This window comes from Astatotilapia calliptera, chromosome 18 (genome assembly GCF_900246225.1).
Source record: "Astatotilapia calliptera chromosome 18, fAstCal1.2, whole genome shotgun sequence".
NCBI classification, from domain to species: Eukaryota; Metazoa; Chordata; class Actinopteri; order Cichliformes; family Cichlidae; genus Astatotilapia; species Astatotilapia calliptera.
The window spans coordinates 34,784,468-34,808,510 of NC_039319.1; the positions used below are offsets into that span (position 1 = coordinate 34,784,468).

Here is a 24,043-nt window from a genome sequence, read left to right on the forward strand (position 1 = left end):
AAAGACACAACCTTTTAATGTTTTCTACTGCAATTCTCATTTTCCTCTCGTTAATCTATATGAGGCTATATAGTAGCAGTGATATGTGGAGGACAGGTGATTAATAAACTGGGTTGGGTCACCTCTGCAAAGAATTTGGTTCCTGGAGGCCCTGGTGGGCCTGGAAGGCCTCTCTTTCCTTCTGGACCAATAGGCCCTTGAGGCCCTGGAATTCCTTGGACACCCGTTGACCCACTTTCACCCTTCTCAGACAAACAGGAGACTTTCATTAGTAACAACAAGAACAGGAAATGTATTTATTTGTGGGCTACCAAACGATGTGAACAGGATGCCATTTACAGGTATGACTCTGTTTTGAGTAGTATAAATTACCTTTGGCCCAGGAGGCCCAGGTAGGCCTTGCTCACCCTAAAGGAAGTAAAGGAGTTAATATACTTTAGTTACCTATCATTACTAATAAAGACTGTCTACACTAAAAATGTGCAGAAGTTTGGCAATAAGGTTAGATGTCTTTTCTTTTAGCTCTTGGTGTTCATACCTTCTCGCCTGCAGCCCCAGGTGAACCTGGAGGACCAGCTTTTCCTGCTGGACCCTGGAAATATAGAAAGACACATGCAGAGTGTAGAGAAATAAAGCTGTGGTAAGTCATAGGTATGCTAGTATGGGAGCATACTGTCGCTGTGTGTTGACACTTTGGCTGTTCCAACAGGAACAATCCAGAGTGCAACTGTGACCCTCGTCACCTTAAAGGAATACATGAATGTTTGGAAGCTGTTCGATTCTTCAGCTTCCTTAAATGATAATATCATCCATGCCAACACTGCTCTGCACTAAATGATGATTTTAACCTCAATACGAAACGTTCTGCTTTAACGCAGACAATGGTAAATGGCTGTTTATATCATTGCCTCTTATTTGTCCAACTGGCACAAACAATTCAAAGCAGCAACATACAAATAAATTGAACAATTTTCAATCAAGGTGTTTGTGACTGTTTGCCATTTAGCTAAATGTGCTGTAGCGTGAAGGATCGATGTCATCAACCATATAGGCGAGGATGATTTTATCGCCTCTTTTTTCATCACCTAACAGCAAGCTGAAGTGATGATACATTCAGTATATCCCTTTAATCAAGCAGCACCACTCAGAGCAGTGTTTCTGTGCCAACCCACTGATGGACCCATAAAACCTCAGACTTCATTGGTAACACACTCACTGCCAGCTGATCCAAGAGAAGACTGCTTACTACTAAAGCTATAATATGTATTTCTGTTTGTTCATCAATCCAGCACATTAATCTAGTCCAGGATATTTCGTTTAACTGATAATATTGAGAGCTTTTTGTCACGTGACCTTGGTGGCACTGTCACATACAAATCTTTACTTAACCAACTGTTTGGTTCATGTAGAAATCGCCCATTTGTAACTTTAGTAGCAGACGCAGGGATATATATATACAGTAGTTTATATATCCCTGATATCCCTGAGAAAAATCAGCCAACAGAAGTAAAAAATGAATGTGACTGGTGCAAAAGGCAGAGCAGTTCCTTTACCATGTGCAGTGAGAGAAGCATGAGGTTATAAGCAATAAGAGTGTGGCCAGATCCTTTCAGTTCAGTTGCTTGTCATCATATAGAGTAAAATGTCATGCTGATTTTTTTTCCTTGGCAATGACAATTTTGGAACTGAAAGTAAAAGAACCACTTTGGGTTTCATGGCACAGCGATGATCACTTTCAGCTTTAGCACAAGCAAGCCAGCAGTTAAGATAACGTAGTTGGAGATAATGTGCAGTCATTTGTGCCTGAGCATTAGGGTAGTTAGCTAAGGTTCATCTTTATTGCTTTGACACCGTTTTATCACGGTGAAAGCTAAATGTTGTCTACCTCAATGCTCTAGCGCTGACTGAAATTCTGCCTTTCTTTGTTTGCTGGTTTTCCAGGCAAACTGGGCAGTATACCTCGCCTGAACCCCATGCTGACTCAAAGTCAGAATCAGAACCAGAACTAGAGCCGAAGTCTGAGGTGAGGACAGCGGAGAACTCTGAGCTCAAACCTGAACCGTCAGGCCCAGAACCACTAAACCAATCCTCAACCATCTGAAACAAATAGGAGAGATTCCAGGTAGGAATAAGAAGGAGGAACAATAAAGGTACGAATAAAGATTGGTTGTGGAGATAAAGGACAATGAAATGGAGAGAGACAGTTAGAGAACGGTCATTGGCTTATATAAACACAGAAATGCAAATCACTACAATATGACAATATTTAAGAAATAAAATAAAGGTGGAATCTAATTGTTGCACTACATAAAATCAGAGCAAAGACTGGAAGGTGGAAAAGGAGAAAAAAGTCAATGCTCGGGGCAAATTCAATGAGAAATAATCCAAATAAAATGTGAAGGTACAAGATATAGTAAAACAGAACATATGAAAAAAACAATTATGTAAAAATATTATAGGCTATAATAATGTCTCCTGATGTAGCACTGTTATACTAACAGAGGTGTCTGTCCAGTGTCTATACAGCATCTTCTGATTTCTTCATTTTTTGCATATTTGTCACTCTTAAATTCTTCAGATCATCAGACAAATTTTAAAATTAGACAAAGATAACCTAAGTAAATACAAAATGCAGCTTTAAATTACTTTCTTTACTAAATGAAAACAGCTAACCAAGTCTTCCAGGTCCTGTGTGTTAAAGTAATTTCCCCCTAAACCTAACAAACTGTAATCAAGTCTTTGCAATTACTGCCATAGAGCATTTCTTTGTTTGGCACGCCCGTCTTTGTAGAATTATTTTAATTCATCCACACTGGAGGATTTTCGAGTGTGAACAGCCTGTTTGAGGTCATGCCAAAGCATCTCAGGCACATTTAACTCTGAACTTTGAATAGTCCACTACAGAAACTTTTTTTTTCTGGAGCAATTCAGAGGTGGACTTGCTGGTGTGTTCTGGATAACTGCACTGCTGCATAACCAAGTGAGCTTGAGCTTCAGGGAATAAACTGATGGCCAGAAATTTCTCTTTTTCTGGTGGAGAGCAGAATTCATGGTCGTCCAGGAAATCAAAGCAGCCCCAGACAAGTACCGCCATCCTTACAACTGCCAAACCTGGATTTGTCCACAGGTTTGTTAGATGGAGAAGTGTGATGTGTCACCACAGACAACACGTCTTCACTGCGTTACTTTTTCCACACAGGACCATGCATGTTTGGACAGTTGCATACGTCTGCAGAATCCCATCAGTGTATACAGGGAGTGCAGAATTATTAGGCAAGTTGTATTTTTGAGGAATAATTTTATTATTGAACAACAACCATGTTCTCAATGAACCCAAAAAACTCATTAATATCAAAGCTGAATGTTTTTGGAAGTAGTTTTTAGTTTGTTTTTAGTTTTAGCTATTTTAGGGGGATATCTGTGTGTGCAGGTGACTATTACTGTGCATAATTATTAGGCAACTTAACAAAAAACAAATATATACCCATTTCAATTATTTATTTTTACCAGTGAAACCAATATAACATCTCCACATTCACAAATATACATTTCTGACATTCAAAAACAAAACAAAAACAAATCAGCGACCAATATAGCCACCTTTCTTTGCAAGGACACTCAAAAGCCTGCCATCCATGGATTCTGTCAGTGTTTTGATCTGTTCACCATCAACATTGCGTGCAGCAGCAACCACAGCCTCCCAGACACTGTTCAGAGAGGTGTACTGTTTTCCCTCCTTGTAAATCTCACATTTGATGATGGACCACAGGTTCTCAATGGGGTTCAGATCAGGTGAACAAGGAGGCCATGTCATTCGTTTTTCTTCTTTTATACCCTTTCTTGCAGCCACGCTGTGGAGTACTTGGATGCGTGTGATGGAGCATTGTCCTGCATGAAAATCATGTTTTTCTTGGAGGATGCAGACTTCTTCCTGTACCACTGCTTGAAGAAGGTGTCTTCCAGAAACTGGCAGTAGGACTGGGAGTTGAGCTTGACTCCATCCTCAACCCGAAAAGGCCCCACAAGCTCATCTTTGATGATACCAGCCCAAACCAGTACTCCACCTCCACCTTGCTGGCGTCTGAGTCGGACTGGAGCTCTCTGCCCTTTACCAATCCAGCCACGGGCCCATCCATCTGGCCCATCAAGACTCACTCTCATTTCATCAGTCCATAAAACCTTAGAAAAACCAGTCTTGAGATATTTCTTGGCCCAGTCTTGACGTTTCAGCTTGTGTGTCTTGTTCAGTGGTGGTCGTCTTTCAGCCTTTCTTACCTTGGCCATGTCTCTGAGTATTGCACACCTTGTGCTTTTGGGCACTCCAGTGATGTTGCAGCTCTGAAATATGGCCAAACTGGTGGCAAGTGGCATCTTGGCAGCTGCACGCTTGACTTTTCTCAGTTCATGGGCAGTTATTTTGCGCCTTGGTTTTTCCACACGCTTCTTGTGACCCTGTTGACTATTTTGAATGAAACGCTTGATTGTTCGATGATCACGCTTCAGAAGCTTTGCAATTTTGAGACTGCTGCATCCCTCTGCAAGATATCTCACTATTTTTGACTTTTCTGAGCCTGTCAAGTCCTTCTTTTGACCCATTTTGCCAAAGGAAAGGACGTTGCCTAATAATTATGCACACCTGATATAGGGTGTTGATGTCATTAGACCACACCCCTTCTCATTACAGAGATGCACATCACCTAATATGCTTAATTGGTAGTAGGCTTTCGAGTCTATACAGCTTGGAGTAAGACAACATGCATGAAGAGGATGATGTGGACAAAATACTCATTTGCCTAATAATTCTGCACTCCCTGTATTACATAGATTTTTGTATTTAAAACAAATCATCTATTTTTCACTTAAATTGAAGGTTAACTTACTGGTACTCCTTGTTTGCCTTGAAGGCCATCACTGCCAGGTGCACCAGGTGGTCCAGCATGCCCAGGAGAAAGTCCTTCAATGGTGGCAGATGAGGACAGGTGGGGTCCAGGGGGACCAGGAGGTCCTGGAGGGCCCGGTGGACCAGGAGGACCCTAATGGAAGGAGATGTTAGATTTTTTTTCACTGCCATAATTGACTGTCAGACTCTTGCATCTGTTCACTAGTCCTTTCTCTTACCTGGATGAGGTCTGCATCGCTGTCCAGGTCTTCAAACCCAGAACCCAGGGCATCTGGTCCATACTAAAACACATTCATCAAGATGCTTTTCTTTGTATTCATGTCTTGTTTATGCTGCCTACATTTGATATCATTGCTAAAATGCAAGACAATACTGAGCAGACACATATTGGGAGGAAGTAGCGAAACCATAAACTGTTACTCACGGGTACACTGCGTGATCTGGGGGGTCCAGGGGGTCCAGGAAGGCCAGGGGGGCCTGGTAAACCAACTCCCGGGTCTCCCTGTAAGGAGGCAGGGAGGAGTAAAGTACAGAAGAAAAAGGCAGAACTTTTTCTTTTTATTTGGTATCATAAAATAAAACTACATTTGGAATAAAGAGTAACAGTTAATTAAATGCAACATGGATGCATTAGCTGGACCTTCTCTCCTTTAGCTCCAACTTCTCCGTTCAAGCCTGGAAATCCTTGAGACCCTTTTTGGCCCTGACGATGAAAATATAATTAGTGAGCGTAGCAACTGAAACAGAAAAAAACAAACAAGCAGACATAGTGCTGTTTAACTTACTGGACCTCCTTTATCGCCTCTGCTTCCCTGAAAGCAGAAGCACGAGGAAGCATGAGAGTCAGTGGTGCAAGAAGACTTATTACTTCGTGAGTTTAAAGTTCACTTAAAAAATCTCCGATGTTCTTCGAAAGATGGTGAAGGAAAAACACACAAACCCTCTTTTTGACACACAAACCTTGTGTCCATCTTTTCCTGGCAGCCCAGGAGATCCTGGTGGTCCCTGTGGGCCAGATGTTCCAAGCTTAGTCTCTCTGAATACACTGGGAGGACCTGGTGGACCAGGTGGGCCAGGCGGGCCAGGATCACCGCGCTCTCCTTTTAACCTGACATCACCCTTTAAAATTGAAATCAAGAAGTCTTTAAGTTATTTGTGTCTGTAGGGAAAATAAACTGAAACACTGGAGCTACATTTGTTATCTTCTGATCAACACTGTCTTCAAAATAAGACAACTAGGCAAGAAAGCCCACGCTCCAACTTACACCCTGTGGCTGCTCTCCCGCCTCCTCTGTTCGGTGTAGCCCTGCAAACAGCATATAACGTCTATCAGTTTTACTTCAGACAGCGTATGCTTACGTTATCATAGAGAGAGGACATTTAGAAAAGTAAATATGATAAAGGTTTAGTTCATAATTCAAATACTGAAGCTTTCATAGAATAAACAGGAACAAAACTTTGTGCTACAGACCTGTCATCAGGTCCACTCGGGCTTCTGTTGGACCCGTGTGAGGAGAAAAGTCCTCAAACTCCTCTGGAGCATCAGTGGGCGGAGCACTAACGGGAACACCCTCCTCCTTGCAAGAGACACAAATGGCTGTGATTCTGTCTCGTGTGTGCACCATGTCTTTGTCCCACCATTGTAAGTGTGACAACCTGCTCTTCCACATTAGCTTAGAAGGTCCTCCTTTCTCTTGTTCCTCCTGTGCATGTGTTGAAGTGTCCTCAGGCAAAAGTGTGAATGCGTGTGAAAGTTAGATAAAGGGTTTTGGTACAGATGAAAGAAGTGACTGTATTTAGGGATGGTTAATGGGGTTGAATTGGGTGAATGAGACTATTAACAGAAAGCACTTTGATTTTTCATTTAGTATACTTCAGATGAATTATTTTATTTTTCAAAACAAGAGCATTACTAAACGTCAACACAATAAAAGACCAGCATCGTGTTCTGCTCTTTTTCTACTCTGCTGCTGATAGTGTCTCCAGGCCAGACTAGAAGGGTCTACCATGACTCCACCATTCTGTAGTAACAGGTTATTAAGGCCAGTTTTCTTTGAAGCATCAAAGTCAGTTTTAATTCAGAGATGTTTGGGGTCAAACTGACTTTTAGGTTGTGGGAGGATGAAAGACAGCACCAAAACAATGCATAGGGTTGAACTCTTACAAGTGCAAACAGACATGGAGTGTAGTTTTAGTTTTAAGCTCCAGACATAACAAGCGGACACACACACACACACACACACACACACACACACACACACACACACACACACACACACACACACACACACACACATTTTCATATCTTAGTGAGGGCATCTCATTGACATACTGCTTTCCCTATCCGCTTACCCCAAACCTAACCGATAAAAATGAATGGCTAACCCTAACCCTAACCCTAACCCTAAACCTAACCATAACCTAATTGTAACCCTGACACTAAAATCACATTTTGAGCCTCAAAAATGCCTCAAACCCGTGGGGACGGCATTTTGTCCCCATCAGTGACTGTTGCTCCCCACAGGTATCGTATGCCAATTTTCTTTCCTCACAAAGATGTCTAAACATGTACACACACACACACACACACACACACACTGATGGATGGAGTGGACTAAAGTAATCCATCCAGCCATCACCAGCCAACCCGTGCTGAGCCAGGCGTTCTCACCTGTGCGGTCTTCCTCAGGTCTTTCTCTGTCTCTCTGTCATCCAAAGCCTCGTCTCCACTGGCGTACCCCGAGGCCTTTATCAAACGTCATATTATACATTCATTGGTGAAAAAAAAAAAAACCCTTTTAGCACAAATCCTTACAACCAGTAATTTTAACCACAAGGGGGAGCTGTGGATTGACATGTAAGTTTTTACAGCATTTTAAAATATCGCTAGGCAGACTGTGGCTTTGTGTTAGAAAGGTTTGCATTTCAGCAACAAGTTACGGAGTGTCTCACATAAGGATCATCGTCTTCACACTGCTCCTCAGCCACTCTTGGATCGTCTTTTATGACCAGCTGCTGAATCGAACCCTGCAGAGGAAAAAACAAAGGAAATGTGAAACATGTCACTGCATGGAGAGGAAGGCTTGTGCTGGCTGACTGACGGGAGTTCGGTGACTGCTGTGACCGTTGGGCTTCTGTCTGTCTGAGCAGTGCTAGAATTAGTTCTTCCGTTGTGTCCTCAGCATCAGTCTGGTAAGACCAAATAATAACACAAATGAAACAACAAAGCAGTGATGCTGCCTTTGTGGAGGTGTCATATTAGAGTTCCTCCACCAAACATTAGATATGTTTTCAGTCTCATTTCTCTGTGTTCTCATAATTCATCATAGGTAGTAACTCGAGCTACATTTAAGAGAAAGACTAACAATCTAATTAAAAATGGGTCATGGAATCACTGGCTTATGCCTTAAGATTGATGAATCTTAGTTGAGATGAGGGCAAAGAGATAACACGTCACATTTTGGTGTGAACTGGATCAATTTCTTTAAAATCGTGATGCAGGCACTCCAAGTGTCCATCTAGTTACTGGTCTACAGACTTCTTTGTGTGATTTGTTGGCAACATAATAACTGTCATCTGATTACATTGTACATGCAGTTAGGTCCATAACTATTTGGAAATGTACACAACATATGTACATTATGCACAACACTGCATAACACTTGCATCCCAAGTGTAGTGTGCTGTCTCACTGAGACTCCTCGTATGGTCATTTCAAACACAGCTCTGATTGTGGGCATAAAAGCTCCGCCCACCTGGAATAAATTATGCTCTTTGTATGAAAGAGCCAGTGAGAGGAAAGTTAGCTGAAAGGGAATGTTGCTCGTTTCAGACAGTGGAGGAAATGATGGACTGTGCAGGAATCAGCAGAGATTATTGTGAGCTGTGAGTCATCCTATCTGTTTAAACAGTCCCCATTAAAATGTTTCATGGACTATCCTCAGTCTAAAAGGTGGGGACATATTTACATGCAGTTGCTGTAATTAGAATAGACAGAGGAAAAACTCTGTCTTGCCACTCAGCAGCCATCTTGAAATACCTCTGACATATAATTGGGAAGTTATTCTGAAGCATTAAAAAATTTACTTTAGTTTCAGTGATCAGTGTTTGGAATATTTGACAAAAATTAAAGCTTCTATTCTTCTGTCACAGCACTTCTATTCAGGACTGTGGATCTCTCTTAGAAAGTCTGACAGTGATACCAGACACACTGTATCACAGCAAAATGTGAGGTAATAGGCACACACACACACACATGCACGCACACACACACACGCACACACACACACACAAACACACACACACGCATACACGCACACACATGCACACACGCATGCACACTGTCCCAGATGGGCACGAGTGCACGTACTGCTGCTGAGCGTGCACATATTTTGCCATCATGCTTCAGATAACCTGTTCAGACAGTCAAGCTACACTGAACGAAGCAGAGTGAGGTGATAAGGGTGTCTCACCACAGCAATTTGCTCCCAGCTCGTATTTCTTTTATTTTTTATCTTTTCTTTTTGTGTGGAGATAGTTGAGATGGAAAAGAAGTCATGTGTCAAAGTGGCTTTTGTAATAGATTTTCATTCCTTTTGGCCAAAGAACGTCATGTATTCATTCTGGAAATGTCAGAGTTGACATTGCACAGACATTTGTTTCAATGACAAGCACACAAACATTTTTGTTTTGTTTTTTTCCTGAATGAGAAATGACATCAAGTTTGCATTTGTGCCCTATCACGATGCAGCACTCCACGGTCTGCCTTTGATCACACCACAACCAAGCCATGTTGATATCTTCAACTTCCTCATCTGCAGTTGATTTACTCCCCCATGTATCCTCCCCTCTCACTTCCTCTCTGTGTGTGATCTGTAGGCCTGGCTGTATTCTTATCCAGTCCAGAAAAACGTGTATTCATTTTGCATTAGGATGTGGAAACTGTCCTAAATAAATAAAAACTGGCCAAACATCTTGACGCTATGATTAAGAAAAGTCTCCCAAAGAGAGACAAGAACAGTTCACTCTACCGAGGAAACAGTTCAACCAAACCAATGAAAAACTGCATAAAATTAATTACTTCTAGGTCTTTCCATCTCAAATCAGGCAGATTTTTCAAACATTTTCTGTTTGGTCAGTGGAAGTTTTTGCTTCCCTTTCTTACCATCAAAATCGATATGGGGTCTTTATTTAGAGACAGATTTATTTAGAGTACTGGCTAGTTAAATGTGAAAAAAAGAAGAAAATATATAGTTCTTTCTCTCGTTCTTTCTCTCATTTTCGGTTACCACATTAATATTAAACTTTCACTTACCACAAACTTGTCAAGCCCCATGCTTCCTGCATTAGCTACAAAAATGCCTGAATTGTGTGAAAAGGTGAGTTTCTCTGGCCTACGATGGAAGTCCTTACTCTCGGCCTCTCCACAGTCCAAGTAGAGACGGACCTCATTATGCTCCACCACCACCTGACAGGCAGAGACAACAGACGTCAGTCCACAATGACTTGGACAAAGTTAAACCACTCATCTTAGTGGAAGAGTCTTTTTATCTTTTGTCGTTAACCTGGATGAAGCTCACCGTGAATCGTGTCCACTGGTCAGTCATATCCGGGACGCTAAAGGCAGCCGCTTTGTGGCTGTGGGAGGCCTGCTCCTGGTCAGTGTAGTACAGTAAGATGCTCTGGAGGCCCTCGCGAACTGGAGTGAGGGCCAAACCCAGCTTCACCACCTTGCGTTGGGCATCTGTGATGGCAAAGAGCATGCCACCTCTCTGGCTAGCTGGGCGCACCTGGAATAATACGATGGTGTGAGGAAAAAAAAAGACTTTAAGCTTTTGCTTCCACATCCCTTTCACATGAAATTCAGTCATAAGTGAGTATATGAAAACATTAAAGAGATATTTTTCTGTATTCACAGTTTTTAAACAGGGACAAACATATGAGTCTTGCTTTAATGTCGACATTTCACACGGTGATGACACAAGGAGCCATTCGCCCTCATAAACCGTCATATCTTTAGTTATGACAACTGAGCATGTTGACAATCAAGGAGGCTAGAAGATTGTAGGGTTACCGTGACGATGATAGCAAAGTCCCGGTAGAACGATCCCGGCACAAAGGTTTTGGTGAGTCGGCCGACATTGGCTTGAGACCCAAATTTGTAGGCTGGATGACCCTCAAAGCCAGCAGTGAAGGACACAGAGGGAGGGAGGGGGAAGCCAATTAAGTCCGTTAGGTTCAGATAACTTCCTGAGCCTTGCTCTGACAGAGACAGACAGGAATAGTATATATTAATAAATGCTGTACGTGGAGAGTGAGAGAGATAGAAAACAAGACAAAACACACTGCTGCATTTTTCATTCAAGTTTTATTCTTTCAAATCCTTCCCAGAGACACTAAAAATCCTAAATGTGTAGTATATTATATTTAAAGGCAAGCGTTCTGAACACACACTGCAATATTTAGCCTTAAGTGCAGATGAACCTGATCCAAATTGCAGTTATCTTGTTTTAATGTCTCAACCTCCATCTTCATCCCATTTGTCTGCCCTGTGTGTTCCTGGTTAATTCGCCACTTAAAGTGAGGAGGAGAGGTACTTGTGATCCTGACACGGTGTTAATTTGACTTGATTTGATCCAGACTCTGCCCACCACGGCTCACTGCTCTGCCTCGTATGGACATAATCCTCAGAAACAGAATAACCGGCAATTAGAGTGCTTGGTGCATATGTGAAGAGACGGTTTCACATTCCCTTGATTCCTCTCACTGTGAGGCCTGTCTCCCGTGGCGACACTCACCTCAGCATTCCAGGCATGCTCGTCCCTGTTATCTAAATCTTTGTCACTTACATGCACGTGTATAAGATCTGCATAAGCTTAAGATCAAACATACAGGTCACCCATGTGAACGCACACAAACACCAGATCAGACAGATTAACATTTAGGGCTCTCTAATTCATCAGCCTGGCCAAGAGGAAACATACCTGATTAGAGGGTTTGGTATGTGTGCCACTGTGTGTATGCATCACTCAGTGCACCGCTCACCCTTGCACATTTACACTTTTCTTCCTGCAAACAAATACACACACCCAAGCCCACACACCTCCAGTCCAGATGTGCAAGCATTAGTATCCTGCTATGGGAGAACTGAATTTACAGCTAGACGTCCTAGTGACGACATCTGGGGTGTAGCAAAGTAATGCAGTAACTTAGAGCCAGTCTTCATTGTTAAAATACATATTTGCAGACTAGTTCAAAAAACTATTTTGGTTTCCATGGGTGGCTTCTCACTTCATAACAACTATAAAAAGGTCACTTAAAAAAGACAAAACGAATCCATTTCAATACTGGGCAGATGAGATGCGTGGCTACTTTTATTGCCTTACGCGTTTTGTGAAAGATAAAACAGCCTGCTGTGTGCTACAGCCAGGCTGTAGTTTTAGTGTTGATGAAGGAAAATAGCAGCACTTAGTCTTGGTTCTTGGGTTTGTATCTGTATAGTTTATGAATACAGCTTGCTAACCAAGCTTCACAGGCCAGTTAAGGCTTTTCAGTGGTGACAGCAAAGACGCAGATACTCAGACTTCTAAAGCAGACTCCTAAACCAAAGGGTAATGTCATAGTCGCTATAGCCATCTTGTCTATTTTGCAATTTAATTTGACCTCTGCACCAGTTTTGATGAACTTCAGCAGGTTATCATGATGGTATAGTGCAGCTAATTAAAATGTACTTGCTTGACAGGCCGAGCGGTTTCAAGTGATTAGTGTTGTCCATGTGTGAAGCTACTTCTCTGTCCATTACACACAGCCAGTTACTTCAAAATAAGGTGCTATATCAACAGTTAATATAATGACTTAATTTCCTATATTGTAAGGTATAGAATTGATTCTAATTAGTGTTTTCATGATCGGGGCACTCTAAAGACCAGATTTACTCAGGTCTCTACACCAGGACAAAATGCTGTTTATATGCTGTCAGCATAAAAACAGAATCCCCAAACAAACAGAATTATGATGGATTAAAACTGATAACTGAAATAAAACTCACAGGCAGGTGATGGAGAGTCATTCAGTTTCAGTTTAGCAATGGCTGTAATTGAGCAATGGTCACTGGACATCTGAGTTTTGCATAAGAGCCCTTCGCTCAAGTGATCACCTCCTTACCTTACATAAGTCTAGGATGGTTCATAGAGGAGATCATTTGCGGTTGTGGCACCGAAAATGTGGAATGACCTCTCCACATTAGAAAGGCCCCGACTGTCACTCTTTTTAAATCGCATCTTAAAACATATTTTTTTACTCTGACTTTCGAAACTGTATGAGAGTTACCGATTCTTTTATCCTAATTTTCTTTTAATTTTTTTTACCTGTTGTTGTTGTTGTTAATGTCGTTGTTTAATTGTTATTTTGTACATCACTTTGGTCAGCTCCCTGTTGTTATTAAATGTGCTTTATAAATGAATGAATGAATGAATGAATGAATAGGACACAAATAAATACAGTTTTGTTATTTTAACCTCAGCATAAAACTTTAGCAGCAGGAAAATCTCATGTGAATCAGAGCTTTAACCAGCGAGTGAAAAAAACACAAAAAACATCTGAATTTAAAAAAATGTTGGACCGACAAAAACTGGCCCTTACATTTGTTCCTGTATGTCTGCTGCATGTATAAATAGTAACCCATTTGCTCAAAGTTGTATAAAGTATTTCAGTTAATGCCGTTTTTCAGCCTGTACCAATGCCCAGGACACATCAGAGTAAATACCTGTGCAACAATAACTCCCAGAGTGCCCATGAACAAATCCTGTGTTAATCACATGAAAGTGATTAACACTAGAACCAGCAAGAGGCTCATTTTGACTGCAGACTGAGGTGGAGCAGTGTGGATGGTGAATGAGACTGAAGCTGCAGGTCCTGTGAAGCAGAGGTACTCGTGGACGTGTGATAAACTTACAACAGTTCATTTATTATGTTTCTGGTTTTATTGGAGCCAGCTGTGAGCTTAATTTGAAAACAAGCTCTTCAATCTGTTTCAGTGTGTTTCATACCTTCTTTTTTATATACCTTGTCAAATCTGAGTTATTATCAAACAAATTTGTAAATGTAAATTAAGTATTTAACTATTTAACAGGACAGGGTCAGAATGATCCTCGTCCATGGTGGTTCAATACATTCACACTCATGATTCTTGAAATTACATTTTATTAGTTTTATTGTTTTTTTGTTACTACTCCTCATTTCACTAATTTAATATTTTCATCAAAGTGTCATCATTAATAAATGCATTAATTCACCTAATACTCAGGTCTCAGCTAGCATTTTAGACAATCATACAGTATTATTATTATTATTATTATTATTATTATTATTATTATTATTGTTATTGTTATTGTTATTATTGTTATTGTTATTATTGTTATTATTATTATTATTATTATTGTTGTTATTATTATTGTTATTATTATTATTGTTATTATTATTATTATTATTATTGTTATTATTATTATTGTTATTATTATTATTATTATTATTATTGTTGTTGTTGTTGTTGTTGTTGTTGTTGTTGTTGTGAACTTCAAATCTTAATCATGGTCATCTTGTTTTTTTTATTCCTGCTTCTCAAACCTAATCCTCATCTTGGCCACATGAACGCCTAATCAGCTTGCAGACTTATAAAAACCAATATTAACCATGCATAACCTTTTAAACCCACCTCAGCCTTCGCATGCCACACAAAAGCTTCCTGTAGCTTGGCCCACTCTTTCCAGACGTCTCAGACTATAGACTAGGACTAGATCACATACTGGTCAGCAGGGATTCTGTTCTCCTTTATGAGATACACTTAGACAGGATGGAAAGACTGTGTAGGCCCACTCAACCACTGAACCATCAACATGACCCAGTAAACAAATAAAGAGAATCTGAGGTGTGAACATTTATGCATAATTACCCGCTCGATGCTTTGAAACATAACTTCCTCTGCAGTCACTCAGAAGCAGAAAATGGTTACCTGGTGCTGTTGTTATTGGAAACTAGTCACGTAAGTAGTAATATATAACAGTACAAACAGTTAACTGGAGGATATATTGATCACCCAGCTTTGCTCAGGAGTACTGATGGTTAAATCCCGTCTTTTACACACTTCATTGTTAGCAAAAACCAAACCAAAGCTAATGACTGTCACAGCATAACTTTAAAGACATTTTAATTTCTGTTTTACAAATAAACCAGCCTTTACAAGGATATATCACGTAACATTTTTGGTTTCAATTCGTTTCCAGTCTAAGAGATGATAAATGAGATCTTTGCTTTTTTATGAAATATTGCCACATGTAGCATTTACTGACCACTATTAATGCTACAGCACAAGTAACACTGAAACATTTTTCACAGTCTTTCTGTGTTTCATTTTGTGTAGTTTATCAATCACACACACACCAATAGATACATCTGGGGGCAATTACAAGTTCAATATCAAGTATACTGAAGATCAGAGGAGCTGGGGATCAAAGCACCAACCTGCCAGTTCGTGAATGAGCCACTGCCTGAAATAAGACAACTTATTTAAAAACAAGCCAAGCAGCTCTGGATCTTTAGTCTGACCACTAACCAAATCGGATTTCTCTAATGGCTAGTCCCAAATGTATGGAGCACAATGGAGCCTCCCAGAAGTTAGAACACCCGCTAAACTCACCATTTCTCCAGTGTTTCAGGGGTTTGTCCGAAGACCCACTTTTACTGTCTCCACCTGCAGTCTTCCCTGTAGGAAATGTCCAGTGATCTGCAGTAGTGAAACCAGACGGTGACACTCCTGAGCTGGGCTGAGTGGGGGTCAAAACAGACCCTTCTGTGTGAACACCCTCCACAGCATTCACCAGCACCTCGTCCACTTTTACTGACCACACTGGCGTTGTGCCCGGGGTGTCAGAAAATCTTGGATACGTCACGGTCGGAGAGGTAACTGAAGGAGGAATGGTGGTGGTTTTAGGATTTCCCCAGAACAAACTCCACCACTGGCCACTCACAGGAGAGAAGACGAGGAAGAAGAGTGCAAGGGAGAGGTGTGCAGGTTCCATCATCTGCCTGCGTCTCTCTCAGGTGGATGCTCTCTGATCTGTATGAGCACAGATATTGCACACATGCAAACATATAGGCAAGGAAGATGCTGAGGGTCCAATTATGAGAAGTTACTTTCTGCAGAGAGCAGAAGTAATCCAGGTGATCCAGAGGGACGAAACAAAAAGTGAAAAAACAAGCCGTTTGTCTCCTGCTGCCTCTCTTGTCTCTTTTCCTCTTCGTTATGACCTCTCTCTCCTGCCCTGTTTCCACCCCCCCTGACATCTCCTCTCTGCACACCCCCACCCTCCTTTTTCTCTGTGTAATTATTGACTCCCCCTACTTTGGAGGGGGGACTCTACACCACAGCTGACTTGACTTGATTTTTCTCTCCCGTTGCCTCACAGACAAGAAGATTAGAGCGTTCGTTAACAAGGCCTCAATCCTCCACCTCCTTCCGTGCATCTACTGCCATTTCTGTGATCACACATGTGGTCTAAAAGTCATGACGCACACTGACTGTTAGAAAGCAGAAACACAGTGGGAGTGGGGCACAACCATGTGGTCTACACGCAAATATCATCCCCATGGCCGCATGTGTGTGACAAATTAAAAAGTACATGTATCAGTAAGGAAGTGTTTGACATGCCTTTAATGAAATATAACTACATACTGCGCTGCATGTCTGTGTAAGCGCTCAGGTGTTCAGGTCTCCATCATCAGACTGAGGTTAGGATACATCATACTGTGGACAAGTGGAGCAACCAGACTGTTTTCAGAGGGACTCAGAAACTTCATTCTTATCATTTGCTTATGAAGACATGCCTTCCTAAAGTAGCATGAAAGTGCACCATGAAGACCGGCTGACATGCAGACTTTTCTAATGTGAACCTCAATTATCTGTCAAGTTCATAATGTTATTAATAATGTTTTTCTCTTTAATTATTGAGACATTTTACAAAACAAAACTATTTAGATAGCTGAAACTGGTTAGTGGATGTAACCGTAACATGTTTTGTCATTAGTTGGGTGGTGTAGAGTCCAGAGCAGTGGCGAAGCCTTTGGACCACACACTCCATAAATATCACCCACAGAAATATTGCATTGTTGTTGCCAGATTTATGTTTGTGCAAACCTACAAAAACACCTCTAGTAAAGCTTTGAGGGATGCCTTTTAAGGCTCAGCTTGCTCTACATTCTCACTGACATAAATATATCTATTTATTTAGAGTTGGAGCTGCAGCTGAATCAGTCTCTGTTTTTCACTATTTTGGGATAGCCTACTATTATTATATATTATATAAAAACATTTTTATGATATATCAGCAGCTATACAGGCATAAGAAGAACTTTTTGCTTAGTTACTTTACACATAATAGTTCCCTGTTCTGTCTTGGAGCATGATCAGTGGTTATCTAAGTCCTCACCATCGCTATCAAGTTTGAAACTATTTTTGTCTGTGCTGCTTTGGGGTGGACCAAACCACTAGCAGCTCATAGAGGGGGGAGAACATCCCAAGAAAGCTTTAATACTGTTTAGGATGCAAGTTGTAGTCCAACACGCTAACATTAAAAACTATTTTATTTGGTTAAGAATTCATTTTTTCAAAATTTCACATTTCACCACTATTTTAAAGAGAGTCTCTTACAACTTAGCCCGACCATATCTGGTGCTACGCTGGCCCCAATTTTGTTGATCATCATACTAAATGAAACTACGGTGAATCAGGAGGGAAAACATTGCAGAGGCATTAGAAGGGAGGTTTCTTTTAAGAGCACAGAGGGAAAGCTTTGCTTCAGTGTGTCCTTTGGCACATAGTTTTTCGGTCACTTTCTACATACATTTCATACATTCCACTGTAACATAGAAATTGAATAAAAAAGTAAGAAAATTATCAAATATTCATATTATGTGACATTAGATAACATGTGAGAAGACTGCGGTTTAGAGATTGAATGTGTAATTCTTATTCAGAAACAATGAGTTATTCGTGTAATACTAATGTTTTTGATTGTAGTTACATCTCATTCTTAGTTTTTGACTTGTGCTCTCATGTATGTGTCTATAACTAGAAAAGCTCAAATTTCCATCACCATTGACAGAGAATGGTGCTGTTGGGTAAAAGCAGGAAAATGGCTTCACCTTTAATAGCAAGCGCTCATTTGCTCCCTGACGCAAAATTATGATGATTGTTTCTTAATTGCACGATAAAAGGTTTGGACTTCACTCTGCTGCCGCTCACTGATCACAGAGCGAGGACAGGGGCCCCACGTTGCTGATGACAAAGGCATGACTGTTCTCTTGTGTTGTGTCTCTGTAAATGTTTGGTGAGGTCCAGGACAAAGGCTGGATTGGTGGTAATGACTGGATTGTGATGTTTGTTTAGGTTTGAGTTTACTTGTACTGTTTGCTGTTTTTTTTTTTTTTTTAGAATGGAAGTGATTATTTATTTGAGCTAAAAAACATTTGATTCTGTATATTTCAGTCACATTTTTATTGAGGATAAAGAAACCATTTGCCAACCAGTTACTACAGCAAAACAGACGTTTTGCTGTAGTAACAAATGTAACTCAAAAAACCTCAAGTCTCAGCCATGTGTTGTGTGATTTACTTACGGAGTTGAACAAGAACCTAATTCTGTTATTCAGTGTTTTATCCAAGTATCAGTGGCTATCAACAAGTAGCTTTTACTGTAGCTACATCAATCACAGACTTTCTTATGTAGTTGAACTAATTAAAATGAAAAATGGCAACCAGAAACTGTCAATCAAATCGATTTTTTCTTAGCTATTCTCCTACTGGTTGGATGTCTGGCTGGTCACAGCAAAAAGACCACCCAAGGGGAAAAAAGAAACGCCCAAGAATTACAGTATTGTTCAATGCATTGTGTAGTAAAGAGCAGAATACTTCATTTGAACTCATAGTTGAAAGTACTGTTTTTATTAATGTTATCCACTTCTTTCGTCTGTTTCCTTGTTTTCCACTTATATGTTAACTTAAACTCATGTCTATGCTAAGTCTGCTAAGCCTGTTAGCAGAATCCAACCAACTACCTAACCCAGTGATTTCATGTTCTGCAATTCAACTTTATTTACACAGCGCCAAATCACAACAACAGTATTTGTATTGTAAGGTAGACCCTACAATAATACATACAGAGAAGAACTCAATAATCATATGACCCCTTATCAGCAAGCACTTTGATGACAGCGGGAAGGAAAAACTTCCTTTTAACAGGAAGAAACCTCCAGCAGAACCAGGCTCAGGGAGGGGCGGGGTCATCTGCTGTGATTGGTTGGGGTGAGAGAAGGAAGACAGGATAAAGACATGCTGTGGAAGAGAGCCAGAGATTAATAACAAGTGTGATTCAGTGCAGAGAGGTCTATGAACACATAGTGAGTGAGAAAGGTGACTGAAGAAGAAACACTCAATGCAACATGGGAATCCCCCAGCAGCCTACACCAGCATAACTAAGGGAGGATTCGGGGTCACCTGATCCAGCTCTATGTTATTTATGTTACTCATTAAGATAAGATGGGGCCTGAATGTGTAATGGCACAAGGTGTTGCTGAACGTGCTCTAAAAACTTGAACTTTAAACACTTATTTCCTTAATCCAGTTTCACAGAGAGTGTTAAATCTGACAGTTTTCTGAGTAGGGCTCCATCATGTGAATGAGACTTTTACTGACATGTATGTAATAAACAATGTAATAACAATGCCTAAACTAGCCTGAAATTAACTAGCACCTGAACTCTTGGTTTGTAGATTTGGATAAGGGTTTCTAGCTTGTAAAATAGGACTTGTACAAATCTGCAAATTTATCAGAAATTGTTATAAATTAGACTATTATCTCTTAGTGGTTGTAATAAGAATGTAAGTGTTGCAACTGCATCAGAAACATGAGTCAATGAGCTGATGCCAAATGGAGCCTTTTGGCCACATTCAAACAGTAAATGAAAAGAGAGTGCTTATTTGCAAACATGACCCCAGTCGGGCTTTATGTTGTCAAAAAGTAACAGAAAGAAAGCTGAGCTCTGATGTGCGAAGGCGAATGTTAAGGACAATATTCTAAAACACTTCTTCAGTAAAGACTCAGAGAAGAGAAACACAGAGTTCTTGCTAGCAAGGGCAGTTCCCTACTGAGAGACTCCGGTGAGGAACTGCCCTGGTCTTTATTTTATAGGGCTTTGGAGCGTGATGTCACGGGGGTGGGCGTGGAAAGGATTTTGGCCCGATCCGCCATTTTGGGGGTCTAAGTAAGGAGCGAAAGCATAGCCATGGTTCGTACTTGCTGTGTGGTCGGCTGCAATGTTCGATCTTACGACCGGCACGGGAATAAGTTTGGATTGTCTTTTTATGCTTTCCCAACCTGGAAGCAACATGAAGGAGCTCATGTATTGGATATGACCAAACGAAGGCGTCTAGCCTGGATAGCAGCCGTGAGACGAGCTGATATCAAGTTCTGTTACGTCTCCAGATATCAGTTGGTGTGCTCAAGACATTTTCATTCCGGTAAGTTCTAAATATGTTCACATCACACTTTATAGCTGAATAATATCATCGTTGGTGGTCTCGGAAGTTATAGAAATTGCGATCAAACATAGAATGGAGTGACTTGATTGGTTGATGTAAAGACAATAAATGAAATGAGACAGGAAGGACACAAATTGGCGTTAATAATTTGCCTGATTATCAATGTGTTAATTTGCATGTACTTTACAATTATGGGCATATAATATGATAACGATATTTTAGCAGTTCAATGATAAATGTGTAACATTAATTATGGTGGGGGGTGGAAAATGGCTATTTCACTCGATGCACTCCAGCTGACTTACTTTGACGACGTACTCAGAGTTTGGCGGCTTGAAAATAGCCAAATCTTGCACCCAGCCATTTGTAAATTGGATGTGCGCCTCCAGTGACTTGTAATTACGAAACTGGTTCGCTGTGTAAGCGCTTACTCCACAAACAAGATACGTGAAGATATCGGGGTAGGACAGTGGCGGTAAGTCGTCTGGGTCTTTACTCCACTGCCGTATTTCAAATGGGTCCAGATTTGCGATGCACTCTATTTTTTTTCCAAGTACCGCTGCTTCGCCTCTGGACGCAATCGGTCTCTATACCGTCCGTTTTCTTTTGAGCTGCTTTTAAGCATGTTTCTTGTCGTCGTTGTTCCAACACAGTGTGTTTGTTTTGATTCGTAGACCCCGAAAATGGAGCTGCGCTCCCACAATGCATTGCGGCGTGACGTCAACTCCAAAGCCCTATACTCCATTGAACGTATGTGTGTGTGTGTGTGTGTGTGTGTGTGTGTGTGTGTGTGTGTGTGTGTGTGTGTGTGTGTGTTACTGCTGATCAAAGGGTCATGAAAGCACAAAAGGTACATCCTTGGTCAGGAAAGGGTAGTCTCCCCCTCACCCTAGATAACATGGTGAGGAAGTCCAGCAGTTCATCTATATGTAAAGAAGCACTTAAACTAAAACAGACATAGCTACGTTAATCCTACCATAAAACAATAAGAGAAAGTACGACCTTTCTCGTGCTCCCAGGATGTGGGTGTGTGGAATACACACCAAGCCTTTGCAGCCTGTTAAAGATCACACAACCTATCCCTACACAATTGATTATATGCCTCTGAGTATACATGGTTGAATATTTCCTAATACAAATAACTACAAGCAGTATTCTACCATATGCAAACTTATATCACTAAAAGATTATACTGACTACTAAATACAATTTTCTATTGACAGCGAACGTGGTGAACTGCTCCACATTCTTACGAGTATTTACAGACCCTTTTTTCTATACATGCTGACCCCATTTAGGGCCCCTGGATTCCAGGAGGAGTAACCCCTTCACCCTTCACCTCTCTCTCACTTCCTGCTCTACCTAGCAACTGCTACAACAATAAATGCTAATTGGTTTACTGTCACAGCCAATCCCATGGATGAAACTAGGAATTTATTTACAAAAAAATTCCATTTAAGCGTCTCCTGGAAAGACAAAGGAAAATCACAGAGGCAGGCGTCTGTGTGGATATTTTGATATAACAGTTTTAGTTACAGAATTTCTTTAGATGACGTAAGATGCCAATTTTAAACAAAAACGTGTCCTGCTTTTGATTAATAATCAGAAAACAGTGATGTAGATTTATGTACATAAATGTGTTAAGATAAACAAGCTGTACAAGTATAACTATGACACATGGGCACATGGTGTCATTTCTAATATCAGTATATTCAGAATCAATAAAATCAATGAAACAGTATATTGACCACACATTAAGACACTGCAGTTGAAATCATACTGTGCTTCGTTCACACATGCTAGCACTCTGCCACCACCTTGTGGTCAAAAACAGTAAATTGGCTAGAGTTTAGAGAAGCCCAGGATATTTAACTGGCTTAGATGTCACAACACAATCCATCAAAATTACTGCAAGATAAAAATAAAATCCAAAAGAAAAATAATACTTGATATAGTGCGATTTTGTGCCTTTTAGTTACATTTTATTTATACAGCACCAAATTGACACAGCAGTGGCCTTAAGGCACGTTTTTGTAAGGTGAATGTTCTGTCAGAGACAACACCAGCAAGCAGGAGCTCTCCTATGAGCAGCAGTTGGCGACACATTACGTATTGGTGTGAGGTTAATGTGTTGTGATCTGTTACAGCAACATTAACCATTGACTGAACTTTTGCCACATTGTGCACTAATGCAACGCCGTCCAAATGACACAATCACAGCATGAATAGTGATCAAGAAGCACTTGAGCTGAGCTAATGGGAGCTGTGATAGAACGCACAAAACACTTAGGAAGCAAGACCACAACTAGCAAGTTTGTGCTCTTTCTTTTATCTACTACTAAAATGTAGTAGATAAAAAAATTGGAATTTGGTGTCACTTTTGCTCTTTGTGTGTGTGTTCATAAGCCCGAAGTGTGTGTCTGCATGCGCTCTTGGTTTTGTGTGCTTGAATGTACAAGTACTTTGCCAATTAGAGCGAAAGAGGTTTTGGTTCTCAGGGTTAGAACAACAAAAGAACTCATTTACGAGGCACTGCAGACTGTAACCTTTTTTTAAAGGAAGATTACACGTCACTTTTGAAACTGTTCATACAACATTCTTGGACACTTATCTCGAGGCATTTTACAAGCACAAAATTATGCAACTCACAAAGAATTTATTTGTTTTTTTGTTCTTTTAAATTTGTGTGTTTGTGTTGCTGTATATTTTACCCCAGTAAGTTTGACTGACGCCTCGTCTTAACCAACCCTAAAGACTGTAGCTGGGTGGGTGGGCTGCACAGCTGTCAACAGAGAGGACCTGTTTTCAGGTATAGGTGTACCTCACACACTTTCAGACTCCCGAACATGTGCAGACGCTGCACCAACCAGCCAAGCAGTAAATGAAGCCTGTGTTGAGAAGCTGTTTTCCCATCCCGCCCTCACTCCTCTTCCACTTTTCCCGTGTGTGTATTTTCAGTTTATATTTCTAGGCCTTTCTATTTGAAAGAGTGTCCAAGAAACGCTGCTCACACACTAAAAACTAACACTGTCATCAGCTTATGAGTGGCCAAGAAAACCACAGACAAGAATCAGTGACAACACTAAAAGTCAGCTCCACGGCTAAAAGTAAAACTTAGCGAGAATAATTTGGTTGCTATGCTCCTTTAGGACATTTGAGCATCATATGTGATGGCAACTAAAAAAAATAAAGGGAAGTGGAGCGAAAAATTCAGAAGGGAATAAAATAACTTAAAGCTGAAATATGTATGTTGACCAACTGGTTTACAGTGTAATGGAGACAACATGGGTGTTACATAACAGAGGGACAGCAACGTTTCTGCATGTGCGCCTGCACAAAGTAAAGGCGACTGTATGATCAGAAAGACAGCAGCGTCTGTCCTTCTGATTGGATCTCCTCTGTGCCCGGGATGACAGTTGGGACACAAAGAATTCCTGGAATGTGAGAGATGATGGGAGATGTGCACAAACACACTCATACACAGGGGCACACACATATACACACAGAGAAACGGTCACACTTTTTGTGGGCTCTTTGATCTGCTGGCTCAGCC

The 24,043-nt window shown here is 40.8% G+C and overlaps 1 protein-coding gene across 4 annotated transcripts in view; it reads right to left on the minus strand.

Moving 5' to 3' along the window:
• col15a1b (collagen, type XV, alpha 1b) overlaps positions 1–24,043 on the minus strand; it is a 55,406-nt gene that overhangs the window by 17,710 nt on the left and 13,653 nt on the right. For 2 of the 4 annotated variants that reach the window (XM_026149480.1, XM_026149478.1), the window contains exons 1-17: positions 15,594–16,227; positions 10,974–11,161; positions 10,480–10,689; positions 10,215–10,367; positions 7,853–7,927; positions 7,572–7,646; positions 6,372–6,477; positions 6,166–6,206; positions 5,861–6,019; positions 5,686–5,712; positions 5,541–5,603; positions 5,325–5,402; positions 5,119–5,181; positions 4,881–5,033; positions 539–592; positions 373–408; positions 123–242 (exon numbers count right to left, since the gene is read on the minus strand). In XM_026149480.1, the coding sequence (XP_026005265.1) occupies positions 123–242; positions 373–408; positions 539–592; positions 4,881–5,033; positions 5,119–5,181; positions 5,325–5,402; positions 5,541–5,603; positions 5,686–5,712; positions 5,861–6,019; positions 6,166–6,206; positions 6,372–6,477; positions 7,572–7,646; positions 7,853–7,927; positions 10,215–10,367; positions 10,480–10,689; positions 10,974–11,161; positions 15,594–15,978 (1,986 nt within the window). In that variant the 5' untranslated portion in view covers positions 15,979–16,227. Of the gene's footprint in view, positions 1–122; positions 243–372; positions 409–538; positions 593–4,880; positions 5,034–5,118; positions 5,182–5,324; positions 5,403–5,540; positions 5,604–5,685; positions 5,713–5,860; positions 6,020–6,165; positions 6,207–6,371; positions 6,478–7,571; positions 7,647–7,852; positions 7,928–10,214; positions 10,368–10,479; positions 10,690–10,973; positions 11,162–15,593; positions 16,228–24,043 lie in introns of those variants that run through there. The other 2 variants (XM_026149479.1, XM_026149481.1) reach the window with 2 other exon arrangements.